This window comes from Enhydra lutris, unplaced genomic scaffold (assembly GCF_002288905.1).
Source record: "Enhydra lutris kenyoni isolate GAN:26980312 unplaced genomic scaffold, ASM228890v2 scaffoldscaffold2, whole genome shotgun sequence".
Taxonomy (NCBI): domain Eukaryota; kingdom Metazoa; phylum Chordata; class Mammalia; order Carnivora; family Mustelidae; genus Enhydra; species Enhydra lutris.
This window is the reverse complement of record NW_019154086.1, coordinates 41,155,857-41,174,574: the sequence shown is the minus strand read 5'-3', so window position 1 is coordinate 41,174,574 and position 18,718 is coordinate 41,155,857. Positions and strand designations below refer to the sequence as shown.

At 49.1% G+C, this 18,718-nt stretch overlaps 1 protein-coding gene across 1 annotated transcript; it reads right to left on the bottom strand.

Annotated features, from left to right (window-relative positions):
- Positions 1–1,792: 1,792 nt before the first annotated feature.
- On the bottom strand, positions 1,793–18,485 carry LOC111151571 (Zic family member 4). The gene is given in 6 exon segments (XM_022509646.1): positions 1,793–3,000; positions 5,070–5,388; positions 9,973–10,590; positions 17,099–17,183; positions 18,350–18,370; positions 18,372–18,485. Coding segments are annotated over 6 exon segments (1,158 nt in total). The 3' UTR covers positions 1,793–2,999.
- Between the last annotated feature and the right edge of the window lie 233 nt (positions 18,486–18,718).

Sequence of the window (18,718 nt, the reverse complement as noted above, 5' to 3'; positions counted from 1 at the left end):
CCTCTTCAGTGGGTCCCTCCGTTTTGCTGCCTGGAACAACTAGGCTTCCGAGGTGTTCCTGTAAAACCGCGAGGGAAGGCAGGGAAAAGGACTGGAAGCTTCAGGAGGACCCCAGATCTTTCCCTAGATGACGAAGCAATAATAACAGGACACTCGAATTCAAAAGAGGAAGGGAAACATCACAACATTTATTACCAAAGAAAACTGCAAAATGGAGCTCCATGTACACAATGCTCTTTGGAGGGAAAGAGAATCACAGATTTTAATTCATTTACATATTTACAGCAAGATTAAAGCCACAGCTTTCAACTATGTTTTTCATTGAACAATCACTTTCAATCAAATACAAAACAATTTTTTTCCCTTTCAGGTTAGTTCATAATTTAAGGAAGTAAGGGGAGAGCTGATAAATCACAAACAATGTGGGTGGAGATGTACCAAATAGTCTAAGATTTCAGTCAAGCTTTGTGCATGTGTGTGTGTGTGTGTGTGTGTGTGTGTGTGTGTGTGAATTTATGATTACAAAACATTTGCCTGTCTGTATAATTCACATTCATTGCAATCATTATATTTTCCCATAAATTAGCGATATAAACAAACATATGGGGACCTCCAGTAAACAAATAAAAATCAATATAAGAGACAACATTTTGCAGCAACTATAATAACAGCATGGGTTACAGCTTGGGGAAACTTCTTTACAAATCATTTATTCGGCACACACAGAGTGGGGATGCCGGTACATCCTTGTTTATTTAAACCACCTTTAAAACCACATTGGGAGGTTTGGGGAAAGCCGGACAGGGTGAAATTTTCTTTCCAGAACTGCATATGTGGATGGGAGGAGGGTATTTGCATGCACTTTGGGGACACTATCTTGTAAACTGAACTTTCTGAACTCCAATTGCCAAGATTCTGAAGAAAACAGGAAATTATAAAAAAAAAAGTCCCTCCCTCAAGCCACTCTACTTTCTATTAATGGCAAAAGGGGCTTTTTGATTGCTTGCTGCTAGGAGGAAGAAACACACAATGGGTCTATTTTTAAGAGGATCATCTTTGAAGGAGCAGGAAATATTAACAATTGCTTGGCTGCAGCCTTAGGTTCCAAGGATGGTTGGCAAGAATATTGGGAGTTTGAGGGTCCCAAGGAGGCTCATCCAAGTACCCCAATGGGACTGATGAGTGCAGGCCAGTGCAGAGAGAAGCAGACACACAGTGTGTGCTTGGGGTATGTACCCTCTGCCTACACCTTCTCTGCATTCTTTCCCCCCTGTTCCAGAACCAGTGTAAAGGGCCCCCTCAACATCTGTGCACCTTCACAGACCTTGGACCTGATGTCTCTGTGTCGCTTTTGTTTTTTCTGTAGCAGGACTTAGTCCTAAAGTTATCAGTTGGTGTAGTGTGCATGTATTTTTAATTTCTTAAGAGAAGTTTGATTTTATCTCTTTAGAAATGGTTTGAAACTAACGGGGCAGAGGGAGTTTGACAGAGAGGAGAACAAATCGCTGACAAAGAACCTTTTACGTTTCATCAGCGTTGTTAGGACGACAAGCAGGAATGTCTCAGATAATAACTCCCACTTCAAAGATTTCTCAGCTCAATAGAAAGCGGACCATCCTTTTTATTCAACCACAAGGACTGGCACTAAAGAAGACTCTACTGTTTGATTTTTTTTTTTCACCATGTTTATTTTTCCCCTATTCACTGGGGTACTTGGATAAAATAAACAACAAGACAATTAAGGGAACATGGACTTCTAACTTTCCTGCCATCTTCCCTATCCCCTTGGCCTTGGGCTCTTGAGTTCATGCCCAGGGCCAGAGTAGGCCTGAGGGGTATCCTATACCCCACGCCAGGAGAAACAAGTGTGGGGTGGGGGCTGCAAGAGATTTCTGGGATGGAGGGGCAGAATGGGCTGTTCTGGGGGCCAGAGTGGAAATGTCCCAAAGGCACAGTCTGAACTCCACCACCGACCTCATCATCCAGGGTGCCCCCTCCACAAGTGCCTTTCAAATTCAGGCCTCCACCCTGCTCAAGTTGCAGGAGAGGCGCTTTGCACAAAATGGAGCTGGGGATGCTCATTTGTTAAGCTTCTGAGATTGCCCTGAAGTTATTTACTCTTGACCCAGGAGCTTCTTTGGGGCGCAGTCAAGATGTACGGAGTCCGGCTCCTCCCTTTCCTGAAGGCGTCCCTGGCACAGAAGCGACCCCTCCCCACAGAAGTGTGGGGTGAACCCCTAAACGCGGGCAAGGCTGGTCCCAAAGAGGAAGTATATACTGGAGAACGCAGTGACAGTATTAAATGGCGTGAAAGCAAAGGTCAGCGCAAATGTATCTTAATAGAGTGTCTGCAGTGAAGTGTGCCGCCTTTGAAGCGGCCGCTCCCCGCGCGCATTTCCATGGCGAGCCTAACGCGGCATGCTGATGCACCGTCAAACTCACACTTTCAACCCCAAAACCCGACTCTTTGAACAACCCGAGCTTGATTAGACCTTTCTCCTTTTCTTTCCCCTCTTACAAACCATTTCCTCGCCTTTAGAAACTCGCCATCAAACCCAAATGCGCCCTCTGATCACCGCAGAAAGCAGAAACAAAGAGGGCTGAGCGGCGATTCAAGCGGCCCTTTTCTTCCCTCACATTATTATCCATTTTTATTATGATCGGGAACAAGTGCCCATTCGCGTGGGTTTTGTTTACCGGAAATTAAATGAAAATGATTTAGTCCGCGTCAAACAAAAATATATACTTGTATACACAAGAAAAAAGGCCTGTTAGACGTAAATATTATGTCCTTAATGAAAAGCCTGGATGGGCTCCAGGCTCGGCCTTTCAGGATTTCAGTGCAACTTGCCCATTGCCATAGAAATCCTAACTTACCATGAAGATGCACCGTGGCGAAGAAACATTGCTTTGTGCGCGGACCCTTTGATGTCGCAGGCTCTAGATGCGGGCGCTCAGCTGCGTTGGGCGAGATTACCTTGCGAGCAACGCGGTGGACATCTGTAACAAGCAAATGAAAAATTAAAGGCTATTAGTGGCGGACCAAGCATTTTTATTTTATTTTACTATTTTGGATTGGAGTAGAAGGCAAACCGCGGTCTAGAAATAGAAGAGAAAGAAATGAGTCCTATTTGGAGAGGGGAGAATTTTTTAACGTCAGAAGAAGCAAGTTCTTCAGATGCCCTCTGCACCTTGGTGGTGGGGCGGTCGTTTCCCGATGGGAACGAGTTGTTTGCCGCAGACCGCCTGCCCTTGGCCAGGCGGCCTCTGGACTCTATTGTATGAGTAAAGGGGGTGGGGGAGGGGATTGCAGTACCACTTCCACAAGAATGGATTCGCTAAGGATATATTTCAAATATTCTGATTTTTATTAGGGATAATGAAAACAATCCCACTACAGTTAGGACATCATTTATCTCATGAAAATGGGGCTGCAGGGCAGGAGTGAAAACTGTCTAATAGTGTCTGAAGAGAAGAGTGTAGAAGAAAACCCAGGCGAGTGGCAGGACCAGGACTTGTTTGTTGGGCAGTCTAGGGGGCTCCCCCTAGGTGGGACTATCACTGCCCTACCTGTGTCTAAATTCTTAAGGGATCGGAATAGGGCTATCAAAGCTTTTTCCACCCTTTTTTTCTTTCTACCCTCCTCCCTCATTTTAGCAAGGACTTAGGGTAGCCCCATCCTCCCTGCAGAGGGTGGTAGACTGGGAAACAGGTCCTGATTTCTCCCCTGCTGGGCAACAATTGCAAAGACTTTCCTCTCCTCTGCCACCAACATCTGGTTCTTTATCTGGGGACTTGGTACCCAGCGTATAGAATACACATTCAATCTAGATCCATTGGGTGTTTACCTTTAAAATATTTATCATTGCAGCGCATCTCTTGTCTACTCCCCACCACATGCACAGCTTTTTAAAAATAAGACCAACAATTGTGAGGTGTGTTTTGTTTGGTTTTGGTTTTGGGTTTTTTTGTTTTGTTTTGTTTTGGTGTGATTTATCCAGACACTATTGCCTAGGCCAAATCCCTTCACTGTGGAGGTCTTGGCTCAGTGACGTCATTGGCCCACTCTGTACCCCCAGTGCCAAGCACCCACAATATTCCACAGGCAGCACCTCTACAAGGGGGGGGTGTTGTGGGGAGAGGGTGATTGGTCCCCGGAGTCTTCAGAGTACTGAATCCAAAAGCCCATCTAGCACTCTTTTGTCTGAATTTTCTGTTGTTAGGACTCACACCCTACCCCAGTATAAAATATATACGGGGCAGACGGACAGGCAAACAGATAAATTTGTGTGCTTGAGCCAGTCTGTGGGAGAGTGGCACATGATGCCTAGGGTTAGGTGCTTAAACCCCTCTCCCTTTGATCTCCTTTGTATAAGTAGTTGGAAAAATTGGGATCTGTGGCTTGTGCATTTTTGTTTAAATAGCTGAAGGAGGGGGGAAATGTAGGGAGGCAAAAGTAGAAGGAAATAGGCAAGATATCGTCTCAGTATTCCCTCTGCCACCTTATGCGATTGAAACTTTGGAGGAGACTCCGAATGGGGGCTGGGAAGAGAGTAGGGGTGGCAATCAGAGCCACCCAGGCCTTGAGCAAAACATTTCTCATTCTGTGAACCAGGAGAGGACTTTGTGATCTTAATTTCACCGCCTGCAGTTGCCAAGTTTGCACATAAATTCTTCTAATGTGTCTTTTCCCCCTTCTCCCTGTATCTTTCTGTACTTGCTCTACACGAACACTGGGGTTACGCCACCCAGTCTCGAGGGTGTCTGTGTGAGTGGGTGGAGGGTGCTGGGTGTGACTCTGGAATAAATATGGGAACCATATTTACATATTTATACAACCTTTTATGGTTACCTTCCTTTCTTCCTCCTTCCCTTCCTTTCTTCCTTCCTCACCCTCTCTTTAAGCCTCAATAACCCCGCCGAGACTAGCAGTCCGTGTACCAGAAGCGGCAACCACAGCAGCAGCCCTAATACCGGAGGCGGTGGCGGCGACTGGGCCAAGTGGTGGTTGGGGGCTTGGGGGCGCGCCGGGGACAGCTGCGGCGGGGCCAGCGCCCTGACACACGTACCATTCGCTCAGTTCGGCGCCACGCGCCACCGCCGCCGCCGAGGAGGCCACCGGGGGCTCGCGGCCGAAGTCCGACGAGGGCGACACGAGGGCAGACGGCGTGGCCGAGTCGTAGCCAGAGCTAGGCGGCGGCGGTGAGCGCCCGTGCAACTTCATGTGCTTACGCAGAGAGCTGGGGTGCGTGTAGCACTTGTCGCAGCCGCGCACTTTGCACGTGTACGGCTTGTCGCTCGTGTGCACGTGCGAGTGCTTCTTGCGGTCGCTGCTGTTGGCGAAGCGCCGCTCGCAGCCCTCGAACTCGCACCTGAAGGGCTTCTCCCCTGGTGGAGGCAAGGCAGAGACATTAGCGTGCGTGGGTCGTGGCCCCGGCCCGGCCTCACCGCCCTTCTCAATTTCTCTTTCATGTTTTAGAAAAGACCCACAGAAGATTTTCAGAAACCTCTTTCCTTTTCGCCTCTCAGGACCAGCACCCTCCTTCTACCGCTCATAACGCGCACCGAGCTTCCTCCAGCACGCCGCCACCCCTCCCCCTCTCCCGCCTAGGCCAGGGGGTGGTGGGGGAGGGTACAGAGGAGGAGGAGCGACAAAGACTCCATCTTTGTCGAGTTTCCATCGTGACCCATTCCGGTTGTTTTCCTCCAAATTTCCCCACCCGGAGCCAAGAAGTACCTTTGCCCGAAGTAAGCTGACTGAGGAGCTAGCATCGGCTTAATTTAAAGTTGCTGGTTCTAGCCAAACGTTCCCCACCACCACCACCACACACACACACAAACACACACACCATCCAGCGGTTCGCCTCGCGCACACCCCGACCGTGGCCCAAACTGTTTCCTAAAGTAGGTTTTGTGCAAACGCCAAGGCGTTGGAATAATTTAAAGATGCGCAGCCCATGCATACGGCATATGCATAATGTGGATTCGTGCTGCAGGGAAAGGTATTCTGAGCAATGATTCACTTCAGACGCGATTTTTACGGGAAATGGAGCCCCCTCCCCCTTCCCTTCTACCCCCTGAGGGCAAACATTTAGCAGCATTCTTCAAATCTTGCCTAAACCGTCCGGAATCCCTCCAGTTACGCGCGCCGGCAATAATATTTTATTACGCTGCTCTAGTGGCCTCCCGGAGACACTGCCGCGGGCAGCCGGCTCTCCCAGTCCAAAATGACTTAAGAGGTCGAATAGCCTCCCCAGACCACCCACGCCCGGCGGTCGGGCCTCGCAGGTCTGAGCTGAGAGGCGGGAGCTGCAGGGTTTCCCTGGGCCAAGCGGGATCCGAGGCCTCTCGCTTAATCGTATTCTTGAGCTCGGCGGTTTCCGGATGAGCGCAGCTGCTGAGATAAGACCAGGCCAGGAAGACAAGCGGGCAGCCTGGGTAGACCCGCCTGGGGCTCGGATCCGCGGTGCGATCCCCTGTAGAGCCGCGGGAAGGCGCGAGCGCGCGTTAGGGTGGAAATATTCGCCGAGGACCGAGCCCCAATCCCGGAGCTCACCGGCGGCTGGATTCGCTGGAATGTAGGGGTGGAAAAGACCCCAAGAACCTGGAAGCCCAGGTTCCTGCTGGAGCTGCAGGTGCTGTGGAAAGGTGGGGAGGAAGTATCTAGGCGTCTTAAACAAATGGATGCCACTGGGCGCTCTAGATTGAGAGAAAGGCTACCAAGCGTCTGGCTAAGAAAGAGATGCATGGCTGGAGGACTGTTGCCTTTGTGGTCGCTTCTCCCGCCGCTTCCAGGAAAGACGGGTGCTTTGGGGCAGGTTTGAACAAACAAAGACCTTAGTGCTGAGCCAGGCTGCAGCTCAGGCGGAGTCAAAGGTTTGCGCACAACCCTCGCCTCCGTGCAGCTGCGGATTTTGAGCCCAGGGTTCTGGCACCGACCGGTCGCTGCGTCCTGACTCTGAAGGAGTACTGCTAGTACAGTGGAGCACTGGGCGGTGCTGGCCTCTGCCATTTCTCGGTACGCCGGTACCATTTTATTAAAAACAAAAACAAAACCGAGAAAGATGGAGAATACATCAGTGTCCCTATTTGCCCCTTGTTTTCTCCCCTCTGATCCCTTTTGGCATCTGCAAAACTAAAACTTTTCTTTCTCCCTTCCTTCTTTTCTTTCTAAAATCACTTACAAGAACCATGCAGTTCAGGGCCTGCAAAAGAAAACAAGATTTGCTGAGAACACAGAGGAGGAATAGAATTTGAGGTTGATTGACCCCCCTCCCCAAATATTCCCACACACACTTATCCCATTTGTGGGCACCTCGTTGGACATTCATGTAAAACAGAAACAATGATTTCATCCCAGACGAGGAGCAGAGGGAAAAAACAGGGCACTGAAGGTGATTCGAGCAGATTGGAAGTTCGGAGGCCCCAGGGATGCCAGGTGAGGCCGCGCCCCCTGCACCGCGCCCTCCCGGCCTCTCCCCAGCTGCAGGAGGCTCCCTGGACTCCTTGCCTAACAACGCGCCCCCACTCCCACCCCCAGTGCACTGCATCCCGCCCCCTTCCTTCCCACCAGATCTGGGCGCTGCGCCCTGGATGGGTGGGTGGGTGAATAGATGTGGAGAGGCAGGGTTGGGCTAGGGCCCTGCAGCGCGTCCCGAGCGGCCTCAATCTTAGCCCGGGGTTAAGTCTTGAAAGGCCCGGAGTCCCCTCCCTGAGGCTCAGCACCCGGGAGAGGCCTCCTCCCCGGCCCTGCGCCAAGCCCGCATGACAAAGTTCGCAAGCTGCGGCGCAGTTCCGCTAGCGCCATTTTCTCGCACTTGTGGCTGGGCCAGGTTATCGAGCGTCTGTGTCCCGGCGCAGACTCTTTCTACCTTGGATACCCAGCCCTGCCTCTCTCTAGAGACTGCCTAGGAAGGTGGGGCAATCTCCCAGCTGAGGGCCCCCGAAAGGGGGGCAGGCGGCGGGGTCCGGCTGGAGCGCGGCGACTGGCCCGCATCTCCCTCGCGGCGGCACCATTGTTCCGGGATTGCTGTGACCGCCACAAAGTGAAACCTTTCGGCATGGGCTTGGGGCAGCTGCCTCCGAAGCCAGGCCCGGGATTCAGATCCGGGAGAATCTCAACTCTTGAGAAATCAGCTCCTGTTCGCCGCTTCCGCGACTCGAGGAAATGAAACGCCATTAATATTTGAAAAGGCAATTATTTTCCTGTTGAATCGAGAACTGTCTTCATGAATAATTTGTAGTGAGGTCTATTGCCATTTGAGAAACATTTTGTTTTTTGTTTCTCTTCTCTCTCTCTCTTTTCATTACTTGGGGGGGGGGGGGGGGGAGGAAAACGGGGGGGAAAAGGGGGGGCTGTGTTTTTTTTTTTTTTTTAACTCCAGCGATAATGAATCAGGACTGCCAGTGGAAAGGACGCACTTAGAATTCTGTCCTGAATAGACGCAAACCTGAGCCAGCCCAGGCGCACTGAACTTGCTTCTCTGCTGTAGGTCGATTGCACTAAGAATTTAACCATTTTCTGCTTCATGGACTTCAAACAGTAGGCCGGCAAAGAGCAGTAAAAGTTTGTTTGTTTAAAAAAAAAACCCTGTCATTAAAAATGAGTTCCTTCTCTGGCTCAGGACTGGGTGTCTATCTTCGCAGTACGGGCAGTCAGCTCCTGGAGGAGCGAGACTGTGGGAGGTGATGGGGCCTCACTTCTCCCCTCCCCCGGGATAAAACTCGGAGGTTGCGAAGGGGGAACAAATGCTTGCGCGCCTGGGGTGGGGGGAAGGATACTGGAAACAGTTCGGGAAAACTGTACATTTCTAGATATGCTATGTAATTAAAGTAGGAGACTAAGAGTGAACTTTGGTCTGGATTCCTCCTGTGCCAGTATCATGGCCAGGGACCTTCCCTGAGATGCAAGGTTTGGGAGAGAAAGCGGGCTTCGCATATTTCTTTCCCCAGCTGTGCCAGCCTGGGGGAGTCCTTCAACTAATACTTGACGATATTTCCACCAAGAATAGAGGTGAGTAAGGTAGAGCTCCAAGAGAGTAAGAGAAGTGGGGCTCCAACCTGAAACTTACTTCATCCTCTTCTCTCCCCACTAGTTCCCTTATCCTACCCCCCAAATAGAGGAGGGGAACTGTTGATTTCTTAAACTTCCAGAGAGTTTGGGTGAGGAAAACCCTAGCTAGGGAGAGTACAACGTTGGCTGCTAAACTAATTAATGTAACTTCACAGGCTGTTCTGGGAAGTGTGAAAACTTTCTCCTTGCAATTGTATTAATTAGAGATGCTTCTGGCCAGAGGAGTTCAACTTTGCATGCTCCTGAGCAGGCTCCTTTTCTTAACTAGAACTAACAGATGCGGTTGACACATGTCCCCATTTCACTTAACAGCTCGGTAAATGACATTTAAAGCAGATGAGTCTCCTTGGATCTCTGCTGAAGCAAAAAGGTTTGTCAAATGTCCCAAGTGTCAGGTCACCAAGGCTCCAAAACGGGGGCAAAGTTAGCCCACGAGACCCTAAATCTTAAAGGCACCAATGGCCTCATGACCCCTCAGTTCAGGTGGTGGTCAGCCACCCCATGGAAGAGTACCTTCGACAGGATTCTAAATAGATCAGGAAAATTAAATTGGTTCTATGTCTTTAGGACTTTGAGGAACAGTACCATTTTAAAACCTGAAAAATCAAACTCGATGATAGGGAACACACATTTGCACACACAGAGACCCAAGCACGTTCACATTTGCCCCCTCCCCAAGAGCAAAAATCCTGCACTGTCCTCCCCACACACAGCCTCAGGAAACTTCTGTGATTCTAATAGAAGGGCATAATTAATATTTTATGGACTTGGCTCATGGAACACCAAGAAATCCCCCCTCCTCCCAGATGGAACTTGAGGAAATCCAGCCCCGAGGGCCCAGAAGAGGCCGCCTGCTTCCCCAGAGGGTCCGCACGAGACCGACAGTGCCGAATACTGACCTGTGTGAGTTCTTTTGTGTATTTTGAGATTTTCTGATCTAGCAAAGACCTTCCCACACCCCGGGAAAGGACAGGGGAAGGGTTTCTCGCCCGTGTGCACGCGGATGTGATTTACAAGTTTGTATTTGGCTTTAAAGGGCTTGCCCTGGCGCGGACACTCCTCCCAGAAGCAGATGTGGTTGGCCTGCTCCGGGCCGCCGACGTGTTCCACCGTGACGTGCGTGACCAGCTCGTGCATGGTGCTGAAAGTTTTGGAGCAGAGGCGCGGGGGCGCCGGGCTATCCGCTGCCAGCCACTTGCAGATGAGCTCCTGTTTGATCGGCTGGCGCATGTAGCGGAAGAAGGCGCCGGGACCGTGGGGCGCGGCGAGGTTCACGGTCAGGTTCATGCCCCCGTAGCCGTGCAGGGCCGCGGCAGCTGCCAGGGCGTCGCTGCGGGCCACCGGCCCTGGCGCAAAGGGCTCGGGTCGCGCGTACATGTCTCCAGGGAACCCCAGACGCAGGAGTCCGTTCAAAGTGCCGCTGGGGGAGGCCTGGGGCGGCTGCTCTTGAAGGCCCTGGAACACCGAGGGGCTGGAGGCGGCAGCAAGCTGGGGGCCATGGTGTCCGGAGCTGCTACCTGTTGTCGAGACAAATAGCGCTGGTGAGAACGGGCGGCGTGGGCTGAGCATTCCACCAGGCCCCGGGGGGCAGGCCCAGCCCAGCCACACTACGGCCTCTGCCGTCAGCACCGGGACCGGGAGCCAGACAGAGGCGGCAGCGAGCGGAGTGGACAGTGAGAGGCCAAGCGCCTCCGCTGCGAACAGGCTGGGCGGCAGTTCGGTAGAGCCCCCTGCCGTTCCATGAGCGGGAGAAGGATGGAGGCTGCGGGGCAGGTGGAAGGGGCAGTAGGGCGCGCAGTGCTGAGTGTGTGGGTTTCTGGGGGGCCCCGGGCTCTGCTCCAGAGGGGTCCGACCTGAGCCCCAAGCGTGCTTTGGCAGCCAACTCCCTGGGGCGATCGGGGTCTCGGAGCCCTGCGGGGGAATGAACGTGAGGCAAATGGTGATGTTTTAGGTGGTGGTGGCGGAAGCCTCCGGATCATATATACTAATTTCAGTGCCTAGTTCGTCTGGGAAAGCGCGGCCTGCTACATCCCGTCCCGGGCTCCCCAGAGCTCCCTTAGGTCAGGCGGTTCACACCAGTCAGCTGACAGCAGGGAGAGGAAAGAACAACCACAAAGAAACTTATGCAAAGTTTTTTTTTTTTTTCTCCCCTCAAGTTTCGGGTTGTGTCCCCCACCCACTCCCCGTGGTCTTTAATGTCTACTTGAAATCCAGTACACTACAGAGGTAGCAGCGGGACGCGTGAGGAAGTGAATAGAGATTCCCGGCCACGGCCCGGGCCCGCGGAGAGGAACAATCACCTAGGTCGCCTATTGGCCCGCAGCCCGGCCCGACGTCAGCAATGACAGGTCCCGCCGCACGCGGATACACACACACATACACACACACACACACACACACACACACACACACACACACACACACTTACTCCCCCCCTTCTCTCTCTCTCTCTCTCTCTCCCTCTTTCTCTCTCTCACCCCACACTACCCCCAGCATTTCTTGCTCCTACTGCTCATGCGCTCTGACCCGGGCACGGATTCTTTTCTCTCCTCTTGAGCCCCCTCCCCCTCCTTTCTCGAAAGCTGAGTAGATCAGCTCTGCCTCACTGCTCCTGGAAGTGAGCGGGGCTGGGTTCTGCCTTCTTTCACCACGACTTCAGGGAGGGGGTGTTGCGTTGTACGTAAAGTACTCGGGCTATTAGACAGGCGGATCCAGCCCTACCGGCTGAAGGGCAGCTCACGGCGCGCGAGGATGGAGGCCTGCTTCATCAGTTTGTCCCAGGAGCCCGAGGAGGAGGGGGCCTGTTTCCAGGGACTGCAGACTATGCGACCCGGAGCAGACGAACTCCTAGCCTAGCAGCCTTTGGGTTTTATTTTTTCGCTTTCGCCGAAATTTCTTGTGTCCTTCATTTCTCTCTCTCATTTCCTTGGATTCTTTATTCTTCCCTCTGCTTTCCCTCCTCCCGACTCTATTCTTTCCACTTGGCCTTGCCAGCTCCTTGCAAGTACCAGCCCAAGAATCCCGCCCAGTCTCAAGCCAGAGTGGGCCTGAGGCAGTGATGACCCTGGAGACGAAGACCTCGAACCCACTACCCTCTCAAGACGCTACCCTCTCAAGGGGGGCTAAGAATCCTCTTCGCCACAAATCCCCTCGTCTCGAGGACCGGGTGGCCAAAGAAACAAAGGCGAGGGGCATGCTGCAAGGAGAAACAGGTCTTCCGTCACCGGTGGTCTCCCCAGTCAGTTTGTGGTCTTGAGTTCTGTACCCTGCAGCCAATTGGAGCCTTTGGGAAAGGACCTTGGGGATCACTTCCAGTTTCAGCTCTCACCACTTGTTGCCTGTGGCCGGAGTCTCTGCCTCTCTCCTCGCTAGCCTTCAGGGCTCTGAGAAGAGTGCACGCCAAGTTTCCCCGCCCAAGCTGTGCAAGGGACTGCGGACCCACGGCCTGTTCTCACAGGACGCCCTCCGGGGCTGAGGGTCCACAGTTTTGGGGTGGGGATTGGCCGGCGGGGAAAACAAACAAACAAAAAACCAAACAAACAAAAAACCCTTTCCGTTTCGACCTAGTCTAGCCAAGTGTTCTTTGTTTGCACCGCGGACTGGCTAGGGCCGGCTGCACAGCTTGGCGATTTAAAGGGCTGCTCGCTCTGTTGCCTGCCTTGCTCTCTGTAGCCAAAAATGCCAACATAAATACTTGGGCTTCCCAAGAGGCCATAGAAAGCGACTCCAGAGCAGAGAAAGGCTTGGATTTTTAAGAGAAGTTTTAAGGATTTAAAAGACCCTGTATCCCAAGCAGATGTGAGAAGTTTGGACAGATTGCAAGGAAGTCTGACTCGGAGTTGATTGAGCTGTCCCACCCATCCCCAGCACCAAGAACTATTCTTACACATTTCCTAGTTAGTAAAGGGGGTTCCTTTTAAAATTTTAAAAATAATTAACTTAGGGGTGCCTGGGTGGCTCAGTCCTTAAGAATCTGCCTTTGGCTAGGGTCCTGAACCTGGGGTCCTGGGATGGAGCCCCTCGTGGAGCTCCTTGCTTGGTGGGAGGCCTGTTTCTCCCTCTCCTAATCCCCTCCGCACCCCCCCCCCAGCTTGTGCTCCCTCTCTCACTGTCTCTCTCTGCCAAATAAATATAATCTTTAAAAAAATAATTAACTTATTTATAATGGTTGGCAGATTCTTTGAGACTTTCTTCATTTAATGTTTTGTTCCCTGCTCTGGGTCACATCTTAGGGAGGGATTAACTTCCACATTTTCCCTCAGCTTTGACAAGTCCAGGTCTTTCTGCTCCTCTGGCCGTCCGGAAGAGCTTATGCAGTGCAACCAATAGATGATGCCTTAGCATTAAAACAAAACAAAACAAAGCACAGAAAGAAGGGGGAATGGAAGGGAAGGGAAGGGAAGGGAAGGGAAGGGAAGGGAAGGGAAGAGAAGAGAAGAGAAGAGGAGAAGAAAATGTTGAAGGCGTGCTTTTGACAGCCAAATTTCTTCTGCTCTGGAAACCAAGGACTTCTACTTAGTGTTAAGACTAGACTTTGAGGACTTGTCTCCTTCCCGGCTTTTACCTTCTCCTATACTCTCACCTTCTGGAATTTACCCTTCTGCTCACAGAAGCCTCCTCTCTTGTCCCCTGTCTTTTTTTCCCTTCCTCAACATGATGGTCAGGCTTGGTCTCAGAGTGGTTTCAAGGCTCGCCCCCAACTCAGATGTCTGTTGAATGTTGCAGCTGTCTAGGCAAGTCTGGGCTGAACTCATGAAGGCCTTCTAAGGACAAATGAACAAGCGAACCCCCCCCCCCAAAAAAAACCAGAAAAACAATATAAACCCCCCCAAACCCAAAAGGAGTGTGCTCTTCCCTGGGATCCCTTTTCCAACTGTTTTTCCTAACCATCTCTCAACATAGAGCTTAGTCAGCTTCTCCTGTAGCATTCAGGCCTAAGTGCAGAGATACTTCAGCAGTAGTCCAGCAATAAAAATATTTTCCTTTCCACCTGAACTTCCATGATCTGCAACCTACTGTTTAGGATGTTTATCAAACTCATCATCCACTTTTATTTTCATTAAATCTCTGATTTGCACAAAAATGGATCCCTTAATATATATACTGTGACTTCACCGCGTCAAAAGCTTTGAATAACAGCAGAAAACAGGGGTATTTAGGTTGTTTTAGTCCATGGACACTTTTGGAAGCCTTGTGATGCCAGTGAACTCTAATAGTCCTGTTTTTGTTAACAACATATGTGTTAGGAAAAAAAAAAAAAACTGTAACTATCCATTAGAAGGTGGTGAAAATAAAGATACAATTTTCCCCTTCCAAGTTTGTGGACCCTTGAATTCTAAGCACTGTTTTTGTAGACTCTGGGGATAAGAAGCAGAGGTTTTATACTTGTAGAGTGTTAGTATGCTGCATACTCATACTAACTTTACCCTTGAAAAACTTTGAACATGTGTGTGGCTTTTTGTGCCAACAGTGAAAGGGCAGATAGGTCTGATTCAGCCAAATTCACTGACAGTAACCTGGCCCCATAGAGCTCCTTCCCAGATGCAGCATTCTCTTGAAGTACTAAAAACATATGGACCCATCCAGGGTAGATGCTGCTTGAGTAGCCAGAGGTTACTTGACCTGCAGGTCACTAAGGCTGCCTGATCCATACAAATTCCTTGGAGCCACATGGTTCACATGTTGGCTAAATACAGAAATGGGGCCAGGAATTCTCCCAAAGGAACATTTTCCCAGGGACAGAGACATGGAGAAAAAACAAACCCATTTTACCTACTAGCATTTATAGACAGGGAACTCAGGGTAATTACATAAGGATCTTCAAGGCATATCTCTGAAAAAAGCTCTAAAGCAGTATCTGGGTAACTGTAGATGACAGGTGGGGAACTGATGGAAAGGAGAGATGTTTTAGTTTTCAGAGCTGTTTCTTTAAGTCTTCCAGTGCCAGCTAAGAAAGAGTCCAGATTTCATTGACTTGATAGGGCAAGCTGAAGAGTGCTGTTCCTCTCTTTCAGAAAGTTATCTCACACCTTGACTCCCAGTACCAAATGCTTGGCTGAGCATTCTATTTCTAACCATGCTGGGGGTTACAGCATTGTTGAGTTCACTTTCCTGCTTGATGTGCAGAAAAAAGGAGACATATTCTGCAGCCCAGAGATCTTCAGCAGAAGGCAAAGAAGCACTGGAGGCTTTTGTAGGGAGCTGTTTGGAACAAGTTCCACCACCAGACCCCAAACATCCATCCAGTGTCCAGAATCCTGCCCTAAGCACCTTTGTTCACCTCAGCCTGGTCAAAGTGATTTTGGGGGCCTGTTGTATAGAAATATGACTTTTGGTGGCCCTACCATCTGCCAGAGCTCCTTCCATTACTGACTTCAATAGGGAATGTCTGACCTCTCTCCTTTGGAAGGAAAGAAATAGGGGAGATTTCAGATCAATAGCTGGGCTATTTTTTGACTTTGATATTTAAAGAAATGCTAAATGATGATTATCTGTTTCAGGTTATACTTCGAGCAGGATCCCAGGAGCTGATGGCCACTGCACAAAGCCTGGCCAAGAGCAAGCCTTTTTGTCTGAATGTTCTGCATCTAGATCTGCTGTCACGTGTTCAGTCCTTTTTCCCTGTTTCTAGCCAGGTTATCACCAAAACAAGGGACAAGTCTCTTTATAGGCTATTCACAGACAGACTTTAGATTCCTGCAGTGAGAGGCTGTCTCTAGTCTTATGAAAAATAAATAAATAACTTAAGACCCAGGAGCCCACCGTATGTCCTAGCCCAAATTGTTCAAAGGAGATGAGACCTAAGATTTTGGAGATAAATGAAGCTATTCCTCTCCTCTACTATGGAAGTTTGGGTTTTAATCATCATTAATGGAACTGAGTATGAAAAAATATATACTTGGATAAAATTTAATTTCCAAGCAAAGGTTCTGTGAAATATCTTTGGACAAAAGATTAAGAAACATGGGGGGTGCCTGGGTGGCTCAGTGGGTTAAGCCTCTGCCGTAGGCTCAGGTCATGATCTCAGGGTCCTGGGAGGGAGCCCCCTGTCAGGCTCTCTGCTCAGCAGGGAGCCTGCTTCCCCCTCTCTCTTTGCCTGCCTCTCTGCCTACTTGTGATCTCTCTGTCTCTGTCAAATAAATAAATAAAATCTTAAAAAAAAAAAGGATTAAAAAACATGGTGAAAGGATCTTCCAGAACAGCACTGAGGAATTAAAACAACTGAATTTACATAATAAGCACATGTCTCTTGAGAATTCTGCCATCAAATTATCCCAAAATAATAGAAGAAAGCTATTTCCTGAGTTGTCCATTTAACTTTTGTTAAGAAGGTTGCTTTTCCTTCCAACAAGGGAATACCTTGGAGGCAACCATCAGCTGGTGGTGTAGTTGAATGAAATGAGGGAAACTAGAAGCGCCTGGAAGGGAAAACACCCAACCCTAAATCATATGCTTATTCTAAATGGAATATTAAATTAAATTCTTCACAATGAAGGTATTCCTGACAGAGCAGCTGTCAGTCACTCCCTGTTCAGACACCACATTGTGGGAACATAGTTGCCGCCACATTGCAGAAGGCTGGTGTCCCTGGTAAAGATGATGCATATCATGTAAACCCCATCACCAAGATCAAAGTCTGCTCCTTTCATGGAAGCCAATACATGTCAAACCTCATTCCAATCAAATCGTCTGGAAATGAATCCAAGATGAATATGTCATAGAATAATGTGACAGTGGAACTACAGAAGGTCAGGGGTTGTTGTTTCAATGAGAGAGTCGTCAAATATTAATTCTAGAATGTCCAGATGAGTAGGCATTGAGGGGGATTAGCTGGCTGCTGGTGGGACGATGTGTAGCTGATTTGTGTGCAAATGCATCAAACACCAAGGTGTTGTTCTCAGTTTCATTGGAACTCAAGAAACACCTCCAAGCTCACAACCCAACATAACCAAAAGGCAAAACAAAACTTCCCACTTAAAAAAATAACTTAAACAAACTAATATTCAAAAAAGGATCTTAACTTACTAGACTCTTTCAGGGAGTTTCGGTAAAGCCGTAATCTTTTCCTCATCACCAAGGAAGTCTTGTATCTCATTTTCTGACTTTGAACCTGTTTGGGAAGAAAAAAGGGACAGTCACTCATCAAACAATTTTATACATGTTTGCATGGCAAGATTGTGAGGCCAGAATGTATCAGTGTTGGTTTGAAGAGTCTTTCCAGTCTTTCATAGACCATTTTCAAATTTAAAAATGAAAGAAGAGGATTCTGCTGGGAACTACCCATATTTATTGCAAAATGACATAGCCTTTGTGATTAAAAAATATTAAAAATCTTTTCCCCACTAGATATTTTTCTGGTATAACTCATTTGTTGATTTCCCTTGTAGACAGAATTTAAGCACAAGTCAGCATTCAAACACCTCTGACTTCTAGAATTTAAATTTATTCTATAAGAAATTCCCATTATTTTCTTTAAGTTTTCTGAATTTAGTGAAATGTAATGGAGAGGGCCGTGTGTCCTCTGGGACATCAGGTTAAAAACTGAGGTACAAGTGTTGGAATTAAGAAGAGAGAAATTTCCTTGTAAATTTGTACATCTTGCCCATAGTGGTATAGGAACATTTACCGTCATATGACTTCCACCTCCAAATGCATTTGGAAATCATCATTGGTTGATTTTTTGAAGCTAATATAAAATTCACCATAATAGAAAAAAAAAAGTATCATTTCTATCATTTGGTCCTAGTTATCTCCATTTCTTAGTTAATATTGTCAGAAATACCTCCCAACCCCCTGTTATATTTGCATCCTTTATCAAATTCACTTTGTGGGTAATGCTACCAAGGCTTTGGCCATCTTAAAGCCTGAAACCCATCCTGAGGACCTTTGCATCTGTCAGGCAACGCTAAAGACAGTGGAACAGCAAAACAGAGTCGATCCACCCAGCCCCAACCCTCGCTTGGCCTAGAAAGACAAACAGTCATTGAAAAGGTCTCAGGCTGGACAAACACAGCACGCCCTCTGTCAATGAGGACGTCTGCCTGTCTTGACACTCCAGCCCACAGAACAAGCGATTGTTTAACTTGTTGAACCACAGGCCAAATCCAAATGGGGCTCTGCTATCTCAAAGCCTTTCCAATTTTCTATGCTCAAAGATCTCTTTCTCTCTCCCTCAACCCCCAGTCTGGGTTTGAACTAGCTTGTGTGTTTTCACCCTTCCATCTCCCTTCTTTTCTAGGTCTAAGCCTGATGGATGGGGGCAGGAGATAGACTCACCTTTTCCCAGAGGGTTTTATTTATTTTCAATTCTTTCTAACCAAAAGGCTTCTGTCCCCCCAAATAATAAGCTCCTTCCTGCACAAATCAGGAAAGAAAGGAGGCCCAACTTTACATTCCTACAGAAAGGTGGCATGCTGGGCATACCCGCTCTAAAATTTCCTCATGGCAGGATGTCTGGCACGGGAAAAGTCCTGGTTGGTTAGAACTAATAGAATTTACTTTTTTGCCTCAGAGGGAAATGGGTGTGAGTTTCCCTAGAGATGCCCGTCCACCAATAATGCTGCCCAAGTCCCTCCCCTCCCCCCTTAAGAGGCCTGGGTCACTTCTACCCCCAGATCCTGGCAGTCTTTTGTGCATTACAAACCC